This window comes from Thamnophis sirtalis, unplaced genomic scaffold (assembly GCF_051295495.1).
Source record: "Thamnophis sirtalis isolate CommonGarterSnake01/CBP01778 unplaced genomic scaffold, rThaSir2_p1.2 scaffold_1, whole genome shotgun sequence".
NCBI lineage: Eukaryota > Metazoa > Chordata > Lepidosauria > Squamata > Natricidae > Thamnophis > Thamnophis sirtalis.
The window spans coordinates 70,920,750-70,947,986 of NW_028261381.1; the positions used below are offsets into that span (position 1 = coordinate 70,920,750).

General features: G+C 43.5%; 1 protein-coding gene and 1 pseudogene across 1 annotated transcript in view; one reads left to right on the forward strand and one right to left on the reverse strand.

Annotated features, from left to right (window-relative positions):
• LOC148049549 (NACHT, LRR and PYD domains-containing protein 12-like) overlaps nt 1–27,237 on the reverse strand; it is a 206,453-nt gene that overhangs the window by 26,753 nt on the left and 152,463 nt on the right. The window contains exons 5-6 of the mRNA XM_087704001.1: nt 6,247–7,897; nt 790–867 (exon numbers count right to left, since the gene is read on the reverse strand). Coding sequence (XP_087560127.1) covers nt 790–867; nt 6,247–7,897 — 1,729 coding nt within the window. The remainder of the gene's footprint in view (nt 1–789; nt 868–6,246; nt 7,898–27,237) is intronic.
• LOC148049550 (uncharacterized) lies at nt 25,488–26,733 on the forward strand (annotated as a pseudogene).

Genomic DNA, 27,237 nt, shown 5'->3' on the forward strand with positions numbered 1-27,237 from the left:
GATTTCAACAGAGAGTTAGGACTGCAGGAGAAAAAAGTTGCAACCAACCTGCCTTCCACTGAGGACCTGTATACTGCACGAACCAGAAAGAGGCTGAGAAAATATTTACAGACCCTTCATATGCTGGACATAAACTGTTTCAAGTTCTCCTCTCAAGATAGAAGCCTATTGGGCATTGCTTGCCCAAATATCTAGAAACAAAGATAGTTTCTTCCACTATGCCATCACTCTGCTAAATACCTAACTCCTACAGCACTTATGCCTAAAGATATATATTCACATAGTAGCCTATATTGCTATCATCCTTGTTATCCTCTCATCTTTCTCATCCTCTCATCTTTCTCACGTTTCATCTTTCTTACTAGCTTCTCCTATTGGTATATTATGATTTATCAATTGTCGTTGTGTCTTATGATTTATGATCAATAACTTATCACTTTGTCGTTTGTATGTACACTGAGAGTTTATGCACCAGAGATAAATTCTTTGTGTGTCCAATCACACTTGGCCAATAAAGAAATCTATTTTATCCTGTTCTGTTGTAGTCTATTTCCTGCCTCTGGTTAAGAAATTCCAGTGAAAATACTGCACCCTTCCTTGAGTTTTCCAAACTGTGTTTCCTCTCTTGAGTGTCAATTATAACTCACTTCTATGGTAGGCTTCAGGAACTCCTAGTAAAGCATCTTCTATTGTTGACTATGATAAATTGATGAGAAACTGTTGCAACAATACAAACTTCTAATATTATGTAGTGGTTTCATTATCAATAAAATGCTAGCACTTTCTTACCACAGAACTTCTAAGTTTCTCAGTTTCATCAGTGCTTTAAAGAAATCTTCCACGTATCTTTCATCCAAACTCCAATCCCTAAAAAGGAAAGACATTTTTGTTCTTCAGACTTTTACTTCAGTGTTTCCAGTTAATCTACTTTGCAAATATATTACATTTGAAAGGTAATCACAAATAAATTCATTCATATTGCAGCATGAGAAATTAGTAGTAGAAAAAGACCACTTTGTAAATGAAATGTTTACAGGTACTCTTTTGACCAACAATGCTTGGAATCTGCCCATTACAGTCAGAAGTCATGACAGCTGTGCAGTTCCCATGTGATTGTGTTACTTATAACCCCCTATCCATGCTCTCCCCAAAGTGGTCATTAAATAAAGCACAGGATGTGCCAGTGCTTGATGGGAGGTCCTGGGTGGATTAGTGCAGGTTCTGCCATGGGCCTCGTAAAATCATTCCTGAGGCAATCCCATGCTCTGATTCCCTCCCCTCAGGCTCCTCATAGACCTTAGGCCTGCTTCTCAACCTACCAGATCCCATATACTCCACCCCATCTGTCATCACCAATTGCTCACTTATATTTGTAGATCTCTTTCTAAAAGCTCTGGAGATCACATTAAGGAGATAGCAATAGCAATAGCAATAGCAATAGCAGTAGACTTATATACCGCTTCATAGGCCTTTCAGGCCTCTCTAAGCGGTTTACAGAGAGTCAGCATATTGCCCCCAACAATCTGGGTCCTCATTTTACCCACCTCGGAAGGATGGAAGGCTGAGTCAACCCTGAGCCGGTGAGATTTGAACCGCTGACCTGCTGATCTAGCAGTAGCCTGCAGTGCTGCATTTAACCACTGCGCCACCTTGGCTCTCCACAGCTCCACAGCTCCACAGTGATCTCCACAGCTCCACAGTGATCCTTAGTGTCAGCATTCCAACTAACTCCTCATAACAATCCAGAACTCCAAAACAAAGTCCATCAAAGTAAGAATTCATTGATGAAGTCATATTGGCTCATCTGGGGAAAACCTGAATCTGAAATATTGCGTGTTCCTCCACCCATACTAAAACTCACATCCTGCCCTGTTCAGTGACATTCACATCACATGGCCCAATCAACCCCCTATCTCAACTGCCGCCAAACTTTGGTCATTCCTCTCCAGGTGTAAGCAGTCCGGCCTTGATCTCATGAAAGAATGTTGTTACTATTTACTCCCTTCACTACACCCCCGTTCCCACTGTGGCAGCCCTATAAGATATATCCAGGGCTGACACGTAGAGCACATTGGAGAAGAAGAGCAAACTGTTCTGTTCCAAGGCTGTGTGCTTCACATCTGGAAGCAGGTGCCATTTTCAGACTGACTTCAATGAATTTCGGCCAATGTAAAATGGTTATCACTTCTGAGAGTGGTTCATGGAGTTTAGGGATGGACCAGCTTGCTCTTCTTCTCCAATGTGATCTGTGAGATGCTGTAAAAACTGTGGAGCTCTCTGGAGATGGCACTGAAGAGCAAGCTGCTCCATTGCTAACCTACATGGCCTCCTTTCACAATTGAGCACCATTCTGGACTGGCCACTATTCAATTGGTCACTCTGAAAATGGTGGCCATAGCTGGGATCATGCCACATGGCTAGTGAATAGCATGGTTTTCCCTCCTTCCCTAATCCAAGTTGTGGAGCTTCAGAGCGCTTTAAAAGGTTATGGATGCTATGGTTGATGAAAGGTGAGGAGAAGGGTGTGGGATCCAGTGGGGTGGGAAGCAGGCCCCAAATCTTTGGGACCTGGTGTGGAGGATAGGGAGATAGGTGGGGGTGCCACTGCAGCATTCCTGCAATTACCATATTTTCTGGAGTACAAGATGCTCTGAAGTATAAGACGCACCAAACTTTTGGGGAGGAAAACAAAGGGGAAAAAAATCTGCCTCTGCCTCCCAGCAATTTGCCTCCTTGCAACAATCAGCAAACAGTACAGACAATATACACTGTTTGTGGTGTTACATTACTTATTCAGATGCTTTTAAAATTGATGTTGCTTTCTGGAAGTATACATTATTCTCTGTAATTTAAAAGCACTGGGACTCTTCAGTTCGAGCATTTATTTTAAAAAGCTTCTTCATTTTGTTAAGTTGTCTAGAACAATAAAGCAGTCTTTTAAAAAAGTCTTTGAACATTCTATAGGCATTTATAGTTATTGACGTACCTTCTTGCAGCAAACAGCTTGATTAGCACAAGGAAAAAAACTGCATCTGCCTCCTAGCAATTTGCTTGGTGTAGCAAACAGCAAGTTTCACTTTCAGTTTCAGCAGGGGCCTCCCGATCATCAGCTGTTTCATGCTGCAGCGATTGCTATAGTATATTGCCACCTCCGCAAGCCCCATTTTCCCCGTTTGCTGCAAGGAGGTAAATTGCTAGGAGGCAGAGGCCAAAGGGTGGGTGGATGGGGCTACATTCAGTGTATAAGACATACCCAAATTTTTACCCTCTTTTATGGGGCGGGGAGGTACATCTTATAGTCTGAAAAATACAGTAGTTGTAAGGCAGAATGACTGCAGGGATGTTGAAGCGTCCATAACTTCAGAACTGAATTGTAAGTAACTTTTGGGGATATATCTTTAACTTTAAACAATGTATCATAAGTAAGGTGACTAGACGTCCCACTTTTGGTGGGACAGTCACGATTTTTAATAATTTGTCCCGTGTCCCGCGGCGTGTTCAAAAAGTCCCGATTTTCCAAAAGAAAGAAAAGACACCGAATCATCAATTTTAAAAAGGACGCCATTAAAAAAAAAGTTTTAATTATTCTGAACTGTAATTCCCGATGTGTCCTTTAGAGGGCAGTGGTTTCCCTCTCTCCACTCAGCTCGCTCGCAGCGCCCGACAAGGGGCGAGGCTTCCTGCCCTACTGCGTATGTGCGCGCCAATGCATGATATTTTTCTGCAGGGAGAGTGACGGCTTTCTGGTGGAGGCAGTATGGCGAGGAGGAGGCTCGGTCCCGGGCGGAGCAGCTCAGCCATCGGAAGTTTTTTTTTTTGCCCGCTTCTCTCAGGCACCACTCTCCCTGCAGCCATGCCATGCAAGCTGCCGTCAGCAACCTGGTCTAGGTGAGCCAAGGGGAGGCAGGCAGGGAAGCAGTTGGGAAAGGCTGGCAATGGGGGTGACTTTTGAAAGGGTTGGGGGGCATTGGAGGAAGGCAATCGGGGGAAGGCTGCTTTAGAAATGCCAGTGTAGTCCCATCTAAACTTCTTGGTTTGCCCTCTCCGGCCCGGAGCAGACCGTTCTCAGGAAAGCCGGGTTCCTCCTCCCTCCCTCCCTCCCTCCCTTCTCTTCCCTTCCTCCCTTTCTCCTTCCTCCCTTTCACCTCCCTCCCCTCTTTCCTTCCCTCCCGTCTTTCTTTCCTTCCTTCTCCTCCCCTCCCTCCAGCCCAGAGAAGAAGAAGCTGCTTCTGGAACTTCTTGAGAAGTTTCCTTGCCTGCTTTTCTCCTTCTCAAATGCCTTCCGATGACTGGCCAAGCTCTCCTCCCCGGAGTCTCTTTCTTCTGCCTGGGAATGGAATAGGGGGGGGGTGGTGTTATTGATTAAAACTTTTGCCACCCAGTGCTGCGGCTGAGGTGAAGCCGCCAATCTCCTGCCAGCACCCCCGCTTGTGGCAGCCGTGCCTCCCCCTCCACTCACAGCACCTGAGCTGGGCACCACATTACTCCTGCCCCCTCCTCATGAACCATACTTTTGAGGAGCCATGAGGCCACAGGAGCCAGTAGGAATGCGGCAGAGGGGGTGGGAGCAGGAAATAAAAGGCCCCATGGCTTCTCAAAAGCACGGCGGAGGAGGAGGAGGAGGCGGCAGGAGTAACGCGGTGCCCAGCTCAGGTGCTCCGAGCCAAGGGGGAGGCGGCACCGCCACTGCCACAGGCGGGGGCACCAGCGGGAGCTTTGGCAGCTTCACCTCAGCCGCAGTGCCAGGCGGCAAAATTTTTACTCAAGAAAACACCGCCCCTCCCCTGTCAACTTAACCAATTTTAAAATCTGGTCACTTTAATCATAAGTCAAAGACCAAACAACTTATCATAAGTCAAGAACTTCCTATATGTATACAGTATCTCTTGAAGGAATTGACATTTGAAGTAGCATCCTGAATACAAAGAAAAGAAATAATATTTCAGGAATCTCTAAGTGCAACAACACACTGTATTAAGCACAGTCTGAGCAGAACATGAGCTCAGTCCTGTGGCTAAAGCAGAAGAGTGAAACCTGGAAAAAGAGCTCTTCAGCAACTTCATTTCCAACAGGTAACAAGCAGCTACCAAGTTCAATGTGGAAATTATTTTTGTTTCCTTCTATTGGAGAAAAAAAACCTACATTGAATCCAATCTTCACAAGAATGAAATAATTTTTAAAAACTGTGAAACCATAAAGTTGTAAAATAGGGGCCTTAAATGTTAATCCTGCAGTTTATTCAGTATAACCATTTTCTCAACAAGACTAGAAAACGAGCCCTTTATCAATTCAGTGCTGAAGCAGAGAAAATATTCTCCCAGGAATTGTCTTCAAGTCACACCACTGGGAGAAATTCCTTTCCTTTCTCAATCTACTCCTCTTATTTGAAATGGAAAATGAAATAAGGTTTGAATTAAAATCTCAGATAAAACTATATAGTCAATCATTTTTTTAAAAAACATGACAATATGTTATCTGCCATGTAAGAGGGAAAGTTTTACATGCAATGAAACTTTCAAATGGAACATTTGAGAGTGTTGAATTGGCCTTTTTAAATTAAAGTGAAAAATATCCTGAGCTTTGCTATGGCCCACTGAACTTCAAATTTCTTTAAAGACTGTCAGGAGTGGGCTCTGTATAAAATAATCAAGTTTTTTTCAAATAATTTGTTTATTTAAATTCGTTTAAAATAATTTGTTTATTTAAATTTCTACAGCCTCTAGATCTCAATAGCAATTGCCTCTCTGATTTTGAGCTGAAATAAACACTTTCTGGTGATATCATTATCAGGCTGTTTAGGTTTGAGCAGGATTGATTGGTATTGGCCTCACAAAAGGACAACTGCTCATTTTAAATCATCCTCCCATCTCACCTAGCCAAAGCTATCTCTTCATTCAATTAGAATAGAGCTAGAAGGGACCTTGGATGTCTTCTAGTCCAGCCCCCTGTTCAACCAGGAGGACCTATACTATTTCAGACAAGTGTTTGCTCAGTCTCTTCTTAAAAACCTCCAGTGCTGAAGCACCCACAATTTCTGAAGGCAAAATGTTCCACTAATTGTTCTCACTGTTAGGAAGTTTCTCCTTAATTGCAGGTTGCTTCTCTCCTTGATTAGTTTCCATCCATTGTTTCTTCCCAAGTGACATTTTTCTGGTCTATTATTATATTTGAGACAGTAAGTTATAGCATAGTGGTGACAGGATCGTAAATTGAATGAAATGTTCAACAGACTTTCAAAATACTTACTCATTTTTTGGAAAATTAATACGGTAAACATTGAGATCCTTTAAATTCTGACAGTGTTGTATACAATAGCTGAGGTTCATCAATTCCATGTCAGACTTGCAGCGAACAAATATTTCAGTGATATCACATACTGCATTTTTTATAAAATTATCATCTTGTGTCTCATATAAATAACTAAACATTTCTTTTTGAAATTCATGTCCCCCCTTTTTTAGATTATTTTTCACCCAGTCTAACATGGATTCTTTATACTTAGGAAAAAATGTCCATCCAAATTTGTTTTTCAACTCTCTCATTTTTTCCCCTTCATTTAAAAAACCAAAGAGGAAGTGAAATCCTACTGCAAAATCAGCCGTAAAAGATGTATGTGTTTCTAATAATGTCTGCAAATTTTTATTCCGAATTTTAGAATGCTGCTTATCTCCTTCTTCTAGGACATAAAACAGAGCAGCAAAAAACTCCTGGAAGCTTAAATGAATAAAGCTGTAAGTTTGAATACAATCAATGTCCCTTTTGAAGAGGCTCTCATTCAGAAAAAGGGGGAAGGAGCTTCCCTGATCTAAAATGTGCTTCTTGATTTCTTTCTCAATAAATAGTATTTGCCGTTTGCGGATTCCTTCTGCAGCCAAAGAGCATAAGCCTTTCACATTGGTTTGGACATCCTGTTTGGATTCTTTATGGTGATACTTTAACAAACTGGAGAGATACAGCATATAGATTTCAGTGAGGGTGTATGGTGTCTTCTGAAGATCTTTGCCTCTCTCCAACTCCTGTTTCATCACTGTGCAGATGATCCAGCTCACAAGGGGAATGACACACATGGTGAAAAGCGTATCATTTTGTTTAACAAATCTGAGAACTTGAGTTGCTTGGTCTTTATTTTCAAAAAAATTGCAGAAATATTCTTCTCTTTCCTCTGTAGAAAATCCCAGTATCTCAAAATAACCTGGGTGCTCTAAACATTGATGGAGTTTCTCCAAAGCAGTTCGTCTTGTTGTGATTATGAGAGAGGATTTAGGAAAAAGCTTTTTTTGAAATAAACTGCTCAAAAGAATTCTCACCGGCTTCTTCTCCCAGGGATCAAAGCAAAAGGAATCTTTGGACTGATCAAAGGAATGCCTTAATTCATCAAACCCATCAATTATGAACAGAAGCTTTTCTTCATTCTTCAGTATGTTTTGAATGACATTTTTCAATGAGTGACCCTTGAGCCATCCTTCTGAAATTATATCTGCAATGCTACTCTCCTCTGCCTCTGCATGGAGATTCATCTTTCTACAGCAAATATAGAAAACATAATTAAATTTGTCCTGGTAAAGTTGTTGAGAAGCCCAATCGAACATGATTTTTTTGGCCATTATGGTTTTTCCAATTCCTGCAGCTCCCTGTAACACAATAACTTGTGGAATTAATCCATGTTTATCAGGGTTAAATAACGCTTCAATGCTGGTGGAAGACTCGGCTCTTTTGCTGATGATTTCACGATGTTTCCATCCTATAGCAAGAATTTCATGTTCTCTCTCCTCTTTAGATGGGTGATATTCTAGGATCATTAGCTTTGAGTATCTCTGATTCAAGAGCACATATTCACCTGGAACAGAATTAGGATCTTTCATTGTTTCAAATTTTTTTTTAATGTAGTCTCTGTAACCTAAAGAAAGAATGAATAAAATTAGAATTGTGAAAAATAAGGCTTGCACATGACACTTAATTAAGTGTTTTGTCTGTGTATCTTTCTCCTTGAAGCCATCCCCATCCACCCTCTAGATTAATGTGTTGAAGGAAGTTGTAGGATACTTTGTTAGTTGGCTTGTCAGAATTGATGTGAATAGGCAAAAACACTTGTTAATCAGTACATTAAATATTTATCATTTTTAAACTCTTTATTCCACACAACATTTCTCAAATGATTGCATCAAATAATAACAGGTTATATAAGGTTCTTTCTTTGGATTTTGATAGATGGATATTTTTAAATATTATCCCCCTTGGATATAGTAAATATTCTCAGAATGCGTGTAATTCCCAGCATACTTCATATTTAGGGTGGATTGTTTTTTATTCACAAAGAGAAAACACACACACACACACACACACACACATGTGCAAGATGATTAATTTTCCACAATGAAATATGTTCTTCAATAAATTTCTATGGTGTTCTTCAATTCAAACTGTCTATTTCTACATATCCTTTTCAACATATCTTTAAAAAGATGCAGTTGTTATTAAAATATGAGGTTTCGATTTCCCAAATTCTGAATTATGCAACTATGCATATGTACTGATGATACCAAATTTGGAACAATTACATTCAGCATAAATTCTTTCTCCTAAGTCCTCTCTCTCTCTCGTGGATGTGTGTATATTTGTGTGACATACATACATACATACGTACATACATACATACATACATACATACCATGTTTCTCTGAAAATATGACCTGTCCTGAAACTAAAGCCTTGCCACATTTTTCGCGTGGGCAATAATATAAGCCCACCCCCGAAAATAAGCCCCCTGGACAATCCCCTCCTCCAGCGAGGCAGAGCACTCCTCGCTGACCTAGTGGTTTCCCAAAGGCCCAGCTGCGGGAACAAGGTGGGGGGCAAAGGCACTCCTGTTTCTTGGTGCTTTTAGGGTACTGCTAGGTCGGTCAGCGGCGCTGTGCCAAGCTGAAGAGGGGGAGTTGTGGGGCAGCTGCTCTCTTGCGAGCAAGATCCCGAAGAGCCGGGCAGAGCCTCAAGGTTGAATGGCTATGTTGCACTGTCGCAGCAGCAACACAGCAGCCATGAGGTGGCCACGATCGCGAGCAGCTGCAAGGCAACCGCCCTTTCCAGCCAGGTACAGTGCCGCTAACTGATCTAGTGATACCCGGAAGGCACCAAGCAACATGAGCACCTGTTTGCCACCCCCGCTTCCCGCGGCTTCGCGCCTTCAGAATGCCCCTAGGTGAGTGAATGGGGCTCTGCATGGCTGGAGAGGGGGGTTGTCCAAGAAGCTTTTCCACTCCCCGCTCGAGCAACTCACAGGATCACAATGCCCTTGGCAAACTCTGCAGAGCCAGGGCATCTCCACTGCTGGTGCCGCTGCCGCTTGGTTTTTTTTCAGCTTTCAAAGCACGGAGGACGGATGCCACTCTGGGAGTATATGGTTGTGGGCTGCAGAGCGTACATTCATAGAGCGTAATCCCAGAATGGCATCCGTCCTCTGTAGCGGTTTCCAAAGCACAGAGGTAGGATACCGCTCTGGGAGTACGCTCTATGGTTGTACGCTCTGCAGCCCACAACCCTAAAGCATACTCCCAGAGTGGCATCCGTCCTCCGTAGTGGCTTCTAAAGCACGGAGGTAGGATACCGCTCTGGGAGTATGCTCTATGGTTGCATGCTCTGCAGCCCACAACCATAGAGCGTACTAAAAGAGCGGCATCCGTCCTCTGTGCTTTGAAAGCCAAAAAAACCCAAGCGGTGGGCAGCACCAGCAGCAGAGATGCCCTGGCTCTGCAGAGTTTGCCAAGGGCATTGTGCCCCATTCACTCTCCTAGGGGTATTCCGAAGGCACCGAGTTGCGGGAGGCAGAGGGTGGCAAACAGGCGCTCGCGTTGCTTTGTGCCTTCTGGGTACTGCTAGATTGGTCAGCGGTACTGTGTCCAGCTGGAAAGGGGGGTTGCCTGGCAGCTGCTCCCAATCATGGCCACCTAATGGCTGCTGTGTTGCTGCTGTGACAGAGCAAAATAGCCATTTGACCCTGAGGCTGTGCCTGGCTCTTCGGGAGCTTGGTCGCAAGGGAGCAGCTGCCCAGCAACCCAAAAACAATAAGCCCTCCCCTTTAATAAACCCAAGGCCATATTTTGTGGATCAAAAAATATAAGACCTTGTCGTATTTTCGGGGAAACATGGTACATACATACATACATACATACATACATACATACATACATACATACATACATACATACATACATACATGGCATTTTAGTTACTTAGATTGACACTGCCTTCAGAATATAATAGATTACTAGATAATCCATATCACTATTACATCAAGCTCAATATCATGATATATCATATCCAAAAATTTGTATTTTGATTCCTTTTCCTATGTTAAATCAATGTAATGTAATAATCAGGATGTCAGGTCCCTGTCAGAATGCTGCCCTTCTGAAGAGTGGGGGAGGCTTTGTGGGTTGAAAGTTTGGCATGCTTTCGCTTTTGATGTAACTGCTTGGGGTTTTGAGGGGAGGGAGAAAGGGCCATCTGCACAGGCTGCCTCTCAGCCAGTTCCAGCCTGGTATTCCAAGTCACAGTGGTCCTAGGACAACCTCTTCTCACCATCCAGCTTCGGAGTTTCAAAAACACTTCTGCAGCACTTTAATGACTACTGATGGACATGGAGCATTGGGGTGAGGGTTGATGGGAATAATTAGCATAACGGTTCATGCATGAATTTCAGACTTCACCTAACTACTTCGCAATCACTACTTCTCAATAAAAGTTCCTTTTCAAATGCAAACTGTTTCAAGAGACTTGCTTTCTTTAGAAGGTAGCTGAGGCAGATTCTTACATTAGGTGGAGTCTGCAAAGTGGTCAACCCAGAGAGGCACCTACCCTACCATGGGGACTGTGCAACACAAAGCAGTGATCAAGAAGAAACTGAATTCTGGGGCAAAGCCTCTGCCAAGCCTCAATCAGGCACAAACTCTGCCAGAAGGACAGAGGAAGCTGCCAGCCTAGGAGACTCAGCCAAGACTAGATGGCACATAAGTGTTGGGAAGAAGGACAACTGGGAAAGAAGGACAGAGGGAGTGACCATTATCCAAAGCAGTCACCAGCAGAGATGCAGAGAGGAGCTGGATGATGAGGAGGAGGAAGGGATGAGCCTAAAAATGTTCACTGCCTCATGAAGCAAGCCATGTGATACATGATGGATGCATTTCAAAACTTGAAGGCATGGGAGACCCTAACTCGCATGCCAGGGGCAATGGACATCAGAACCAGCCAGGGGAGGTAGAGGGGAAAAACTCAGCCCTGGACACCATAGTATCAGTGACAGCCACCATGGTAGGAGCAGCAGCAATAACAGTGGGGACCTCACAGCTAGATGCAGGCGCAGAAAATGCCCCAAGGCTAGGAGATGGTGCAGTCCCCCAGATATGAAGTCCTCCCTGGGGCATGAAATTCAATGCACCCTCAACAATTGGGTTTTTTCCTAGTTCAGGTACATTCAAGAATATGGTAACAAAATCCCTATCAAGGGAGCTAAAGTCAGAGTCCTCATTCTGTCACTAGAAGGGACTGCAGCCAGGTCAATGTTTACTCTACACAATACCAATGCCCCTGAGCTGCGGAACTTCGCTCGATTCATGACTGCCCTGAGATGGCGATTTGAAGACTGGAAAGCCAGAGACCACATCAGAAATGTAAGGCAAGAGTGCAGACCAGCAGTGGAATACACAGAGGAATTTCAGGATCTGACCTGTCACTTCAACTGGCTGGAGGACATCCACATGAGTTGCTTCAGAGATGGGCTGAATGATGACCTGCATATCATATATATCACCTCCACAACTGGTGTGGGTGGTGGAAATCGACCAAAACCAAAACAACTATCATAGCAGCAAGGCATGGAAGAGGTTTCTCCTGGAGAGAAAGAGGGAAGCCACCAAACTGCGAGCCCAGCCAAAGTACTTCTCTGCGTCAAATGCAGAAATGAAGGCCATCAAGCAGCAGAGTGCTGAGCAAGCCACCCTATCAAGAAAGGAGAACAAGCACTGGGAGGTAAAGTGGTGAGACCACAATCCTGCACAAAGGAGATGGCCCTCAAAGGTTTGGAGGTCGTGGAGTTCACTTCCTCCCCCAAACAAGAGGAGAGAACTCTGACTCCACCAAAGGAAGACCAGGGACTATCTGACAGTGATTTGGATTGCAACCTCTTGGTAAGTGGCCTCACGGCACCTGTAACTATGCCCATAGAATTACACCTCTCAGGAAATAGTCAGAAAACCTCATTGAGAGCCCCTCTAGACTCAGGGTGCATCAGGTGCTTAGTAAGCCCAGTTCTGGTGGAGAAAATGGGGATTCACCTAAGGAGGCTAAAAACCCCAACTGCAATTTGCCCTCTGGACATTTTAGTAGCTGGGGGCATTCTTGCCACGTTTGCCACTGAACGCTTAGTGATGTAGATGGGTGCCGACTCAGAGACTAAAACTTCATAGTCTCCTTGAAGATGGAGAGGCCTCTGGTCCTGGTACTAGCTTTGATTGAAACAGTGGAACCAACACATGGACTGGAGGGGTTATTGAAATTCTCACCAAGCAGCAAAGCCCAGTACAATTGAGAATGTGAGACTGAGAGAGTTCTTCACCGAGAGGTGGGAGCTGCAATGCAAGGGAAATCTTTCCCAGCCATCCCAAGGGAGTATCAGTACCTGAGGGATTTGTTTAGTGAAACAAGGTTGGACGAACTTCTCCCTCATCAGCCTACAGATTGTGCCATCAACTTTCTCCCAGAAGCTAAGTTGTTGAAACCAAAGGTCTGCACAATGACTCCCAGAGAATTAGATGAGCTCCCTGCATTCATTCACAAAAACCTAGCTCAGGGTTTCATCCAACCAGCCAGACACAGAGTGGATGCTCCAGTCCTATTTAGGGGAAAAGGACTGATCTTTGTGCCTCTGTGGTTTATTACAGAGGGCTGAATATAGTCTGTGTAGAAAATATGCACCCCCTTTCCCTCATGAAGGATATGTTGACCATTTGTCAAAGGGGAAATTTTATAAAAAAGTTGGACTTGTGGGAGGCTTACTACCACATGTTAATAAGAGGAGGAGATGAGTGGAAAATTGCTTTCAACTGTCCATTGAGCTGTTTCTGATTTAGGGTGTTTCCCTTTGGACTACAAGGGGTGTCCACAGTATTCATGCAGCTGATAAATGAAGTCCTGTATGAGCACCTGTATAAAGGGGTGTTGCTCTATCTAGATGACATTTTAATTTACACAATTGGACGAACCTTACAAAACCTACAAGCTTCATTAAACATGATTCAGGAATTTATGATAAAAACACAAGAATCAATAACCAAAAATCACCAGGAAATGAAAGATGATCTATGGGAAGTGAAACATGATATAAAGAAGTTGGATGATAGAATGGGGAAGATACAGGAAACAATAGCCAAAAATGAGTAGGAAATAAAACTGGTAGAAGCAAGGACTTGCTCATAGGGTCATTTTTCATCCTATAGAGCCTTCAGGGAAGCCTCCAGAAGGCCCTGGAAGGCTCCGGAAGGCTTAAACCGGCTCTATGAGCAAACCGGAAGTCCGTTACCGAACTTCTGGTTTGCCCATAGGGCCGGATTTTTGCGCTCCGGAGACTTCAGGGAAGCTCCTGAAGAATCTGGAGGGCCTCTGGGGTGAAGGCTGTTTTCACCCTCCCCAGGCTCCTATAAAGCCTCTGGAGCCTGGGGAAAGCAGAAAAAGCATGCAAAAAAGGGATGTCACACCTGTCATGCACACATGTGCACTGGGGTGTGTGTCGCGCATTACCTTATGGGTGAGGCATGACCCTCTGCGCTCCCCCCGCTTATGGCATGCGAGTCAAAAAAAATTCGCCATCGCTGGCTTATACAATAAGAAAAGACAAAGATAAAAAGAAACGATATACAGAGCTCCAGGAGAAAGTGGGGAAATTAGAATATAAAATCCAGAAAGAACCTCAAAACCAAGAAGTTAAAGAAGAAAAAGAAATAATAAAACACAATTAAATTTAATTACACAAGAAGTGGCCCAGAAAATTAGATCAAGTAGACAAAATTATTTTGAAAATGCCAACAAACCGGGGAGATGGCTAGCCTATAAACCAAAAAAAGAAAAGAAATTAATAAAGCAACTAGAGGATGAAGAAGGGGTGATACACTACCAAAAGGAAGAAAAAAAGCATAGCAGTAAGATACTTTCAAACACTGTATAGCCTAGAGAAAATAGAAGGGGAGGATATTAAAAGATACCTACAGAAGAGGAATCTTCCAACCTTACCGGAAACAAAAAGGAAACACTAAATGAGAGAATAATGAGACTAAGATTAAAAAGAGCAATCCAAAAACAAAAAAAAACCCCAAACCTCAGGTCCAGATGGAATTCTAGCAAAATTCTATAAAGAATTGCAAAAATCATTAGAGAACATATTATTTGAAATGTATGTTCTCTAATGATTTTTGCAATTCTTTATAGAATTCTGCTGGAATTCCATTTGGATCCGGGGTTTGGGGGGTTTTTTTTTGGGGGGGACTACCCTTTTTATCAAAAAAATATTATTAGAAATGTACGAGTGAAACTCGAGCTGACGTCGTGACAACACAACGTGCGATCTTGGTGCTCTGAGATAGCAGTTGATATTTCTGCCGCTGGATGGTTCATTTGGACCTAAACTCTCCCATAGAGACAGTGAGTGAGAAGGGCACCTCCTGCTGATCTCAGTGACACCGCAAAGTCCCTGAAAGATCCAGGAATGGCCTTTTTTCCGGTGATAGAAACTCATCTAATGAAGCTGCTGAAGTTGGGAACACTCCAGAACAGGAAGAAAGCGGAAAGAGAAAGTGTGCTGAATTGGTGTGGAAATTTTATTACTAGAGGAAGAGGCTACCCAAGGAAAAAAAAGTTGCTAAGATTGAAGACAGAAGACTGTAGGCGGTGAGATTGATCTGAATTGAACTTAGTGTGTTATCCTGTTTCTAATTTTTTTTCCATGGATGGAACTTTTGCAGGGACTACCTATTTTTTAAACTGAATGGATTAATTCTTTCTTCTTCTTTTTTCAATTTTGTTTACACTAATGGATTAAAATGCTCCTTCTTTTTTTATAATGCTTGATTGGATTGATTGGATTGTTTTTGACCTCCATTTAAGGGTTTTTTTCCTTTCTTAAGCTTGGAATATAAAGAAGATAATAAGAAGGATTATAAAGAGTGTTGTAACAACAGGAGGAAAGCAGTTACACTTCCACTTAGAGGCTGGAGGCTGGATACATTGTTTTTCTTCTTTCTCTTTGATCACTTGAGATTCAAGATTCTTTCAGTTTGTTTACTGACGGTGAAAGCAGGAAGAGCACAAGTTGTTTATACAGGTACCTTTTGGGAGTTTTATCACTAGCTAGGAAGACAACAGTTTGACTTGAAAGATAATAAATGAACCTGTTTGAAGTTTATTAAAATAGCCTTGAACTCTATAGGGGCAGTGTCTACAAAATTGAAAGAATGGCTCAGCAGGAAAAAGAAACTATAACATTGCAAATGATTATGTTTGAAATTCAAAATCTATTAGTTGTGACAGAGAGAATTGAAAAGAGATTGGAGAATATGGAATACAAAACAGAAAAATCTGATGGAGAAACTGAGGATGTTTATCAAATGAAGAAAGTGGAGGAAAGAGTTCAAAAGATGGAAGAAAAAAATGAGCAAAGAGATGAGAAAACTGTGGATACTGACAAACAAAATGGTAACGGCAAGAGCAGAATATGGAAAGGGGAGATGGATGGATTGGAACTCTACCCCAGACTTAAAAACACAGAAGAAAAGAGAGAAAAATTGATGGAGATAAGGAGAGAAATCTTGACAAAAGCACTAGCGATAACCAAATATAAGTGATGGAAAGAACAGATGTTAGGTTTCAAGCTTTTATGAGATACGAAAGGAACAACATGTTGCCAAGAGAAGTTTATACAAGATTTATTAAGAAAGTAACTAGAACATTAATGCTACAAATGGCAAGAGATATAAGACTGTACTATTACTGGAAAGATACAGGTTGATGCAATGAAAATGTATAATAAAAACTAAGCTAAATTTAGTTTACTAGTAGTATGTATAAAATGAAGCAACAATAGCTATAGTTAAATAATGATTAATAATGAGAACAATACATATATATATATATTAGTTTGATAATATGAAATTTTATATAAACAACACATGGAGATTATGAGAGGAGGTTTAAAAGCTTTATTTAGAATATGTTATAAAGATGTATTGCGATTGGATGATTTTAGGATGATTTAATGGAATGTTATCATATAATCCTATTCTAGATTTTGAATATTATATATAAAATGATATAAAAACAATTATAGTCAAATTAAGGTTGAGATATAACAATTGTGACATACGTGAATATAGGTGAATTTAAAATATGCATATGAAAAGCAGGTGATGACTATGGAAGAGATGCATGGAAATACTGTAACCAATTGACACACTTTCTACAATTTGTAATGGAAGATGGTTTTTTTAATGTTTGTTTGTCCTTGTTCAAAAACAAATAAAAATTGTTTTTTTTAAAGAAATGTATAATGAAGTACTAGAACGAGCCAAGATACCAAAATCCTGGATGGAGGCATTAAGAACATTAATTCCCAAAACAAAAGATCCAAAATTATAGGCCAATCTTGCTGCTAAATGCTGATTATAAAATATTTATGACAATAATGGTGGAAAGAATTAAAAACATACTAAATGGAATCATACACCCAGACCAAAATGGATTTCTGCCCAACAGACATATAAAAAACAATATACAAACAATAATTGACATATTAGAATATTATGAGATACACTCAGGAAAACAAGCAGTATTGACATTTATTGATGCACAAAAAGTATTTGATAACTTGAATTAGGATTTTCTTATAAATCAATTAGCAGTAATGAACTTTGGAGAGAAATTTATCACGATGATCAGAGCAATATATTCTAGTCAGAGGGCAAAAATAATACTAAACGGGGAAGCAATAGAAGGTTTCAGCACAACCAAAGGGGTAAGACAGGGATGCTCTCTAACCCCTCTGTTATTTATCCACTGACTAGAGACATTGATGTTACAAATTAGACAGAACCAGGACATAAACGGATTGAAAATTAGAACACAGGAATACAAAGTGCAGGCCTTTGCAGACGATCTACCATTTATCACAGAGGAACCCCTAGAAACTGAACAAATATTATTACAAGACATAAACCAATTCGGTAAAGTAGCAGTGATACAGCATGGGTTGCACAGGTAAACCCACCAGTGGCTGGCCAGGTTAGGTGGTCTTAATAGAATGGACCTTATAAATTCATTTTAGTTTGGCTTTTAGTCCAGTGCCCTAGAGTCCCAAAGGTGACTTTTAGCTGCAGTGAACCTTCTCCCCAACTTCCTCATAAGTTACAAATAGGGCTGAACAGTGTGGCAAGACTCTGTAAAGGAGGGGCACAGGAAGCCAGACGTGGGTGAGAGATAGAACAGAGAAGTTACAGAAAACTGTTGGTATGAAATCAGCTTTCCTGTTTTTGATACTTTTGTATGAATATCTGCTTTTGTATTTTTCCAAGATGTACTTCCCTGTTCTGAACAGGGGTTTTTACGTTTTGTATGAATACGCCTCTTTAAACGCCCTCTGATTGACGAAGTTTGATTAAAGGTATAAAATCACTGCCCTGGGCGTAGCCAGGCCCGTTCAGATGTTGGTGTGTGAACACGCTGAACTCGATGCATCCAATAAACCTGTTTCTCTTCCTTCGTGGTCTCAAGTCCTGATCTTTCGTAAGTAGATTACAAACCTCAATCTGCTGCAACATTTTTGGCGAGCCAGCCAGGAGTTGAGGGGTCTTTGGGACCCTCTGGAACGTCCACCCCGGTGTCAGAGCTCATCTGGTCAGGGGACCCTCCCTGGTGCCAACGGACCCATTTGATCCGAGGGACTTCCCAGCGACAGAGGGCTCTGGCAGCAGTGTTTGGCGATTCCAAGAACCACCAGAGAAGGACCAGAGACCAGGCATCTAAAGGCTGGCCAGCATCGCAGGAGGGAAGCCAAGTACATGAGGCAAGTACTGTGGGAACCCTATTTAGACCCAGACTCCTTGTTGAGCCGGAGGTGAGGCCTGATCTCCCTCACTAGGTGAAAGGTTTTGGGGAGGATTGTCTAGTGTATGTGTGTGTGTGTGATTGAGGGGGGGCTACTGCATTTCCCCACGATAGCCGTGTCCATCCAGTATCCTGGGTCAGAAGCCTGTGTGGGGTGATTGCTAAATCCTTGTTGTCTGGTACCCTGGGAGGAGTTTGGGGGGGGCAGCAGTGTTCCCTTGACCCCTTACAATGTATGTTAAATCATTTTAAAGAAGGATATGTGACTCAGGACTATGGCATTGAGTGAAGCAGGCATGAGCTTAAAAAGTTTTGTGAATCTGAATGGCCCACTTTTGGCTTTGGGAGGCCCAACAAGGGCAATTTTTGATCCCAACATAGCTTTGAATGTCCATAGGTTAGTGTTTGATCCCGATCAAACAGGATCCGTATATTGACGTGTAGTACAATTTGTTGAGGAGACAGCTTGGCTAAAAAAAACAAATGCAAAAGACCAACAGTGTATTCTTATGGCTGTTCGGGTTGCACACCCCAAATGTCCCAAGCAGAGACCACCAATCCTAGCTAGTGCCCCAGAAGACTTGCCAGAACAGGAAGAGGATCACCATGACCCTCACCACGACCATGCCAAAGGGGGGGCTACACCTAGTAGCTCAAGAGACTTGAGGGCATCAACAAGCCAAGCATCTGTGGAGTGGATAGAGCAAGGGCTGGACGGTGTGACCTCTATGATGTCAGAAGAAAGTCCTGTCAGAGGGAAAGGGGATAGGGACCCTCTGAGCTCACCAGAATTTTGGGAGAAGAAGGAAGAGGAGATAGAGCAGTCTGAAGAGAGAGAGAAGATTAGAATTGCAGTGTCTAACATTCTAAAACCTGATGTCCCTGCTCACACCAATCTGGCTGACTTTATTGAGCAACGCTTCCCTTCAAGGGACCCGAGATGGAGCCCCTATGACCCCCACCAGTTGACTCTGCTACGTAATCATCAACAGTTAATTGTAAGGGCTGTCTGGCTGGGAGGAAAGCCAGCCACTAAAATGTCTGAACTCTGCCGAAAGCCCTGAGGTTTTTTTTTATGCTAACCACTAACCTTCCTGAAAATGCTCGGATGCTAGCTATGGCCTTTATTTCTCAGTCATCCGACACAAGCTGTAGAAGCTGGAAGGGGCACTGGGGAAGCCCCTCAATGAGCTTATGGAAGTAGCTAGAAAAACTCTCGTCAATAAGGACTTGTTGGAGGACAAGAAAAAATAAATAAATCAAAAGATGCAGAACAAAAGCAGAAGTGCTTGCGGCAGCAATTAGGGAGAGGAACAGGCCCCCACCCTTGGGACGGAACCGATGTGCCATCTGTTATGAACATGGCCACTGGGGAGGGGAGTGCCTCAACCGGGACTGGGCTCCACCCCCTGAGGAAAGGGAAGATGACCGCCCTAGGATCCTCCCCCCTACCAAGCTGCCCCAGGAGACGTGAATCTCACAGGAGGCCCTTCAATGGCATGCAGAGGAAAATGGTTTTCAGTCATTGATTCAAAAGATGCTTTCTTGTTTGCCTTCGAATGCCCAGTCACAGGCAGAAAGCAGCAATATGCTTGGACATGTTTGCATCAAGGCTTTGAAAAACCTCCCTCACTTTATTTGGAGCTGCATTAGCCATGGATTTGAAACTTTTAGACATTGCCCCACCTGATGTGGTTTTGCAAGATGTAGCTGACTTGTTGGTCACAGGCCAGATGGAGGAAACCTGTCATGCCACTGCAGCAGCCCTACTGCTCCTGCTACGAGGCCTCTCGGACCAAAGCCCAATTAGTCCAATTGGAAGTTAGGTATTTGGGCTACAACATCCAGCAGGGACAAAGAACTTTGGGCCATGAGAGGAAGGAAGCCATTTGCCAATTGCCGGGCCCACGAAATAGGAAGGAATTAAGGAGCTTTTGGGGGGCAGCAGAATTTTGTCGCATTTGGATTCTCAATTTCACATTGTTAGCAAAGCCACTCTATGAAGCTACCAAGGGGAATGGAAAAGGAACCCTTGAGTTGGGAGGAAGAGGAACAGAACAGCTTTTTGGAATTGAAGCATACTGTGACTCAGGCTCCTAGTTTTCTGACTTGACAGCCTTTTCAGTTGTTTGTGGACATTAAGCAGAATATGGCCATTGGGGTACTGACCCAAAAATTGGGAACATGGTATCATCCGGTTGCATATTTGTCCAACCAGCTGGATCAGGTGGCCAGAGGGTGGCCAGCCTGTCTCAAGGCTGTGACAGGAACTGCCCTACTTACCCAGGAAGCCAATAAGCTCACCTTTGGACAGCAATTAAAATATCTACACCCCCCATGCTCTTCGAGCTGTCCTAGACCAGAAAGGTCATTTGTGGCTTACCAATCCACGAATGTTGAAGTATCAGGGGCTTATCACACATAACCCCCTCATCAAACTTGTCCAATCTATGCTTTGAATCCAGCAACCCTGTGGCCTGAACCAGACTCTGAAATTACTCATGATTGTTTGCAAACCATTGAAGAAACCTATGCCAGTCACCCAGATTTGAAGGATAAACCCCCATCGCACAAAGATGCAACTCTTTGTACAGATGGAACCAGCTTTCTACATGAGGGCGTGCGAAAAGCAGCTTATGCTGTAGTCACCCTTGATGATGTGTGGGAAGCCATGCCCCTACCACCAGAAACCAGTGCCCACTTGGCAGAACTACATGCCCTCACAAGGCTTTGGAATTGGCACGAGATCTACGAGTCAACATTTACACAGAGTCCAAATAGGCCTTCCTAACCGTCCAAGTCCATGGAGCTTTAGGAAAAAGCTCATCACAGGAAAAAGGCCTCATCACAGATGGAGGGAAGGACATCAAATATGGCCCAAATTGTGCATTTGTTGGACAGTGTATGGGCCCCCAAACAAGTTGCCATTATGCATGTATGGGTCATCAGAAAGGGGTTTCAACAACTGAAAGAGGAAACAACAAAGCTGATCAAGTTGCCAGAGCAGCAGCCTTGGATCCCCCTTCTTTACAGGCCACGTGCCTTACTCTGTGGACCCCGGCCCAGGAGGAACAACCCCCATCGTATAGTCACTCAGGAACCCAGCAAGCTGAAGCAATAGGGGTGGAACTACTAGATGGGTGGTGGGTTCTGCCGGACACAAAGGTGTTTGTTTCCCAGCAGTTGGCATGGGATGCTGTCTCCTCCCTGCATAAGCATTTGCACTTAGGAAAAACGGCACGAGATCTGAAAAAAGATCTTTGAAAAAAGCCTTGGCTCAGGGAGGTCTAGCCTGGCAGCTGCTGTTTGCTCTCAATGTTAGGTATGTGCTGCTAATACCCTCCGTCAAGGCCCAGTTCAGGTGGGAGGGTCAAGAGGGCAGATCACACCATAGAGGATAAGTTGGCCAAAATTTGTCAGGAAACCCATCTCAAATGGCCGGATGATGCCCACAGCATGGCATTGCTGGCAAAGAGGTGCGCTCTCACCAAGGAGTTGGGTGTCTCACCATTTGAGTTGTTGTATGGGAGGGTTCCTGATTTGCTTGGCCCACAGGTGTTGCCCAACCCCCAAGTTACAGACATGGTGAAGCTCAAACAGTTGCAATCCCTGAATGCCATAGTCCGCCAATTGCAAAAATATGTTCTGTCTTGTCGTTCTCATGGAATTGTAACTCCAGTCCACAACTTCCACCCAGGACAAGAAGTCTGGGTGAAGGACTGGTGGAAGGAACTATTGGGCCCCAAATGGTGGGGGCCGTATACTGTTGTTGTTTTTTCTCCCCTTGTTGTTAAGGTAGCTGAAATTAGGCCTTGGATTCACTGGACCCGTTTTCAATTGGCTGCGAAAGCTTACTGGAAGGCCTCCAGTGATCCTGCCAAGCCTCTATACCTCACGTTTTGGAAACACCAGGAGGAACGCCACCTCTTCTGCGGACACACGGGAAGCTGTCGCTTTACGAACAGGTGGTGAAGAACCAACGCCCTCTGCAGGTGTCGCTCCAGGTGCCGTCGACACCCATCGCACAGGCAACGTACCGCGTCTACCATGGAAACTCCGCCCCGTCCAATGCCCAGGCACAACCATGGAGACTGACTAGCGCCTACGCCAAGCTGCGTGCATTAGGAGAGGCCTGATGCCAGCAGTTCTGATCGTGGTTTTTCTCCTATTCATTTCTATTCTCATTGACTCTCTTTATCTCTATCAGGCAATCCTGGCCAGAGCAAAGGGTGAGGCCCCACTGGGGGTGTGGGAGTTTCCGACCGATTACGAGGACCCAACCCCCTCTCCTGCTCCATCCTTTCCTATAGGGGGGAATGAGGATAATGAGGGTATTCCCCAACAACCGGAAGCTAGGCCCCTCACCTCTACAAATGACTCCCCTCCGCAGGTAACTTCTGAGCCAATGCTAGAAGAAATGGGTTCAGGGCCTTTCCCCCTTTGCAAAGACTGCTTTTATCAGGGTGAACAGGGACTGCATTTTGGGTATAATGAACGCTGGTTATTAAATTGCCATCCAGAGGAGGAGCAAACCCCCTGTTCAGAGGAGACAGGGAACTATTGGCAGTGTCGCATGAACCCCAATGTCACAACTTGGGCACCAAACAAACGATACCATTCAACCATTAGGTGCCATCGCAAAAAGCCCATTCAGAGACCCTTCCCAGACCCCTTTCCAGAAAGGACAAGGGCTCAGGTGAAGCGGGCACCCCTTGATTTCAGTCTGAAAATGGAATATGACATAACTTATGACCAGATTCCCATAATAGTGGAGATAACTTGTCAGCTTATTGGGGATACAGGGAATCAGTGGTTTCTACAATGGTGGTCAGAGGATGAAAATCTGTCAAGCATGGATGCACAAGACCTGAGTGAGTACTGGCGCATAGATGTAACGTGCAACACTAGTGCTAAAGCCAGTCGCCTGGAGGTCTGGATAACCCAATCCAACTACTTGGAAACATATCAATGCCATGCAGGGACACTTGACAAGAACCTCAGCAGAACAGCTATAGCCACCCTAAACACACAGGGAAAGGGAATGGTGGTTCTGGAGCCACTCCTACAACAGGGTAGGAACCCCCGTCCCACACGCACCCCTCAGGAGGATGGGAGGGGCAGCTCACAAGGGAAGGAGAAGGGAGTCCCAAGGGAACCCAGGGCCACAAGGGAGGCCATTACCCCCTCTCCATTGGAATGCACTCAATGCCTGCAGGATCCACAGAAGGACAAAATGGGAAAAAAGCCACAAAACCCCATCTAGCACTTGGGAAGCCCCGGAGAACATGTATTGGATTCGTGGCACATTGGCCTACGAAGTCCTCCCTGTATTCTTGGATGGATAAAACTTTTGTTCTTTCTGTTGCCCATCCAATCACGACGGGTGCTAGGGGTCCTGGTGTATGACTCAGTAGGCCCCATCCGTCAGAAGAAGAAGGTAGACACAGCCTTCTCTAACTTTCCTTGTAAGGAACTGGCTGAATACGAGAAATTCGACATGTGGAACTCAGAGAGAATCGTATGCACATATGGGAGGGCCACTTGGGCTGAGGATGGGTCTTGGGGTTACCGCACCCCATTTACATGATCAATCAATCATGCATTTGCAGGCAGTATTGGACTTAACTGGGGAAAGGATTGATAAATCTTTGAATATCCTCTCCACTGCCACTGACAAACTCTGTACTGCAGTGTACCAAAATCAATTGGCTCTTGATTACCTCCACGCAAGGGAAGGAGGGTCTGTGGGAAGTTCAACTTGTTTAATTGCTGCCTTCACATTGATGAGACTGGACGTGTCATTAAGCAGCTCACCACAGAAATGAGGCAACTCACTCATGTCCCAGGGCAGGAATGGAAAGGATTTGATTTAACCTCCACTTCTAACTCCTGGTTCCCGAAATTGCCAGGGTTTCACCCCTCTTGATGGAGAAATGGGCCACTGCAAAGGTCCTGGCCCTGGTGGGACGCTCAGAAGAAGGACGCTCGAGCAAATATGTTGGGCTCATGCTTCATGGAGAGGAACCTCCATGTTTCAATAGGGGGGAATGATACAGCATGGGTTGCACAGGTAAACCCACCAGTGGCTGGCCAGGTTAGGTGGTCTTAATAGAATGGACCTTATAAATTCATTTTAGTTTGGCTTTTAGTCCAGTGCCCTAGAGTCCCAAAGGTGACTTTTAGCTGCAGTGAACCTTCTCCCCAACTTCCTCATAAGTTACAAATAGGGCTGAACAGTGTGGCAAGACTCTGTAAAGGAGGGGCACAGGAAGCCAGACATGGGTGAGAGATAGAACAGAGAAGTTACAGAAAACTGTTGGTATGAAATCAGCTTTCCTGTTTTTGATACTTTTGTATGAATATCTGCTTTTGTATTTTTCCAAGATGTACTTCCCTGTTCTGAACAGGGGTTTTTACGTTTTGTATGAATACGCCTCTTTAAATGCCCTCTGATTGACGAAGTTTGATTAAAGGTATAAAATCACTGCCCTGGGTGTAGCCAGGCCAGTTCAGATGTTGGTGTGTGAACACGCTGAACTCGATGCATCCAATAAACCTGTTTCTCTTCCTTCGTGGTCTCAAGTCCTGATCTTTCGTAAGTAGATTACAAACCTCAATCTGCTGCAACAGCAGGGCTTAAAATAAATAAAGAAAAAACTAAAATATTAACTAAGAATTTAACTAAAAGACAAAATGAAGAACTGGAGGAGAAACTGGGAATTTTGAGTGCCAAGAAAATTAAATATTTGAGAATATCGTTATCGGCAAAATGTATTACAAAAAAAGAAGATAACTATAATAAATTGCTATGACAAAGATTTGGATAATTGGACTAAACTACAGATATCACTAATTGGCAGAATTTCAACAATTAAAATGAATGTACTACCCAAACTACTTTATCTCTTCAACTCTCTGCCACATGACAGGATAATCAAGTGCTTAGAAATAACAGGAGGCAGTAGAAACACCAGAATCTTGATGCAAAGACCGATGGCACAATGGAAGACACAGTTGCAGGTCAATAGTGAGAGACTGGGATACGTTAATATCAAGAGAGGAATATTTCAAGGAGATTCACTGTCACTACTACTATTTGTCATTGCAGTGTTTCCTCTCTCAACAATACTGAATAACTCAGGCCATGGCTAACAAACATCTACTCTTCCACCTCCTTTACATGGATGATCTGAAGCTGCATGGAAAAACTCAGTTTAAAATAGAAGCGCTGCTCAACACTGTCTGTATATACAGCCAAGAAATTGCAATGCATTTTGGATTGGACAAATGTGACGCACTCACTATCAAACAAGGAAAAATAGTGAAAATTGAAGAAATCAAGATGCCCCATGAAGAATCTGGATGAAGATGATTACTACAAATACCTGAGTATCCTTCAAACTGACAACATCAAACACATTGAAGTCAAGAAAAGGATTAGAGAAAGTGTGAAGAAGATCTCAAAGTCCAAATTCAATGGAGGAAATGCCATCAAGGCAATCAGCATCTGGGCAATTCCAGTCATTAGATAAACATCTGGAATAGTGAACTGGACTCAAGCAGAACGAAAAGCAATGAATAGGAAGACCAGGAAAATAATGACAATGAATCATCTTCAAAGCAACATTGACAGACTCTACCTACCAAGACAAATAGATGGGAGTGGATTGTTGCAAATACATCAGATGGTTGAAGAAGATAAAACGGCTTTGGAAGAATATGTGAAGGATAATGAAGAAGATGCACTGAAGTTAGTATGCCAAGAAGGCTGACTGGAAAGGCTGACTGGAAGGACCAAACTGGCCTACAAGAAATACCAAAACAGAATACAGAACTGAATTGAAGCATGGGAAGACAAACCACTATATGGCCATTACATTTTAAAAAAAATAGCAGGGAAAGCAGATAAGAGCAAGACCTGACTTTTGCTAATTGCTAAGATCAGGAAAGTTGAAGAAAGAGACCAAGAGATTACTTCTGACTGCACAAGACCAAGCCTTAACGACAAATGGATACAAAGGCAGAATTAAGAGGACAGGAACAGACAGTAAGTCCTGCCTATGGAAAGAAGCTGACGAAACAGTGGACCATCTGATAAACTGCTGCAAGAAGATTGCCCAGACTGACTACGAACAGTAGCATGACAAAGTAGCAACAAAGGTGAATTGGAAGAACTGCAGGAAATATCATTTGCTTGTAAGCAAAAACTGACGAGACCATAAAACAGGTAAAATCATAGAAAATGAAGAAGTTAAATTGCTCTGGGATTTTAGAATTGAAATAGAGAGGCACCTGCCATATAACATCCCAGATTGTTGATAGGAAAGACAAAAAAGTCTGGCTAGTGGATGTGACAGTGCCTGGGGACAGAAGGATAGAAGACAAAGAATGGGAGAAGATAACAAAATACAAAGACCTATAAATAGAAATAGAATGACTGTGGCAAAGGCAAGCAAGGGTAGTACCAATAGTAATAGGTGTCTTAGATGAAATCCAAAAACAACTGGAGCACCACTTGAACATCATTGGCATTGACAAAGGGCCATTAGTCAATTGCAAAAGGCAGCTTTACTGGGAGCAACTTTCATCCTGTGACAATATCTATAACACCATCAAATATCCATATCTAACTATCCCAGGTTCTTGGTAAGATCTCGATAGGTAGACAAAAATGCCAAACCCAGTCTGAAAATCTGGCTGACAATGCAATGAATCCAGGGGTGGGTTTCAAAATTTTTTACTACCTTTTCAATGGGCATGGCTAGGTGGGGGAGGGGAAGCATGTGACTGAGTGGGCGGGGCCAACTTGACATCACTCATGCACATGCCCACTCAGTCACATGCCCCCCACTTAGTGATGCCCATCTAACTGGGCAAAAATTTCTGTTTTGCCAGCTGGTAGGCTGGCAAAGATGTCTCACCTTCATTACCGCCGCAACTGCTTCTACTTCAGCACTGAACAGTCCATGACCTCCCCCTACAAACTGATGCCACAGGAGGGCAGGAAAGAAGACAGTTTTGGGAGAGACCTTCCCTCCCCCTCCAGAGGGAGGAGGCGGGCTGGTTTGAGCATAGGCTGGCAGTTTATGTTCAGTGCCT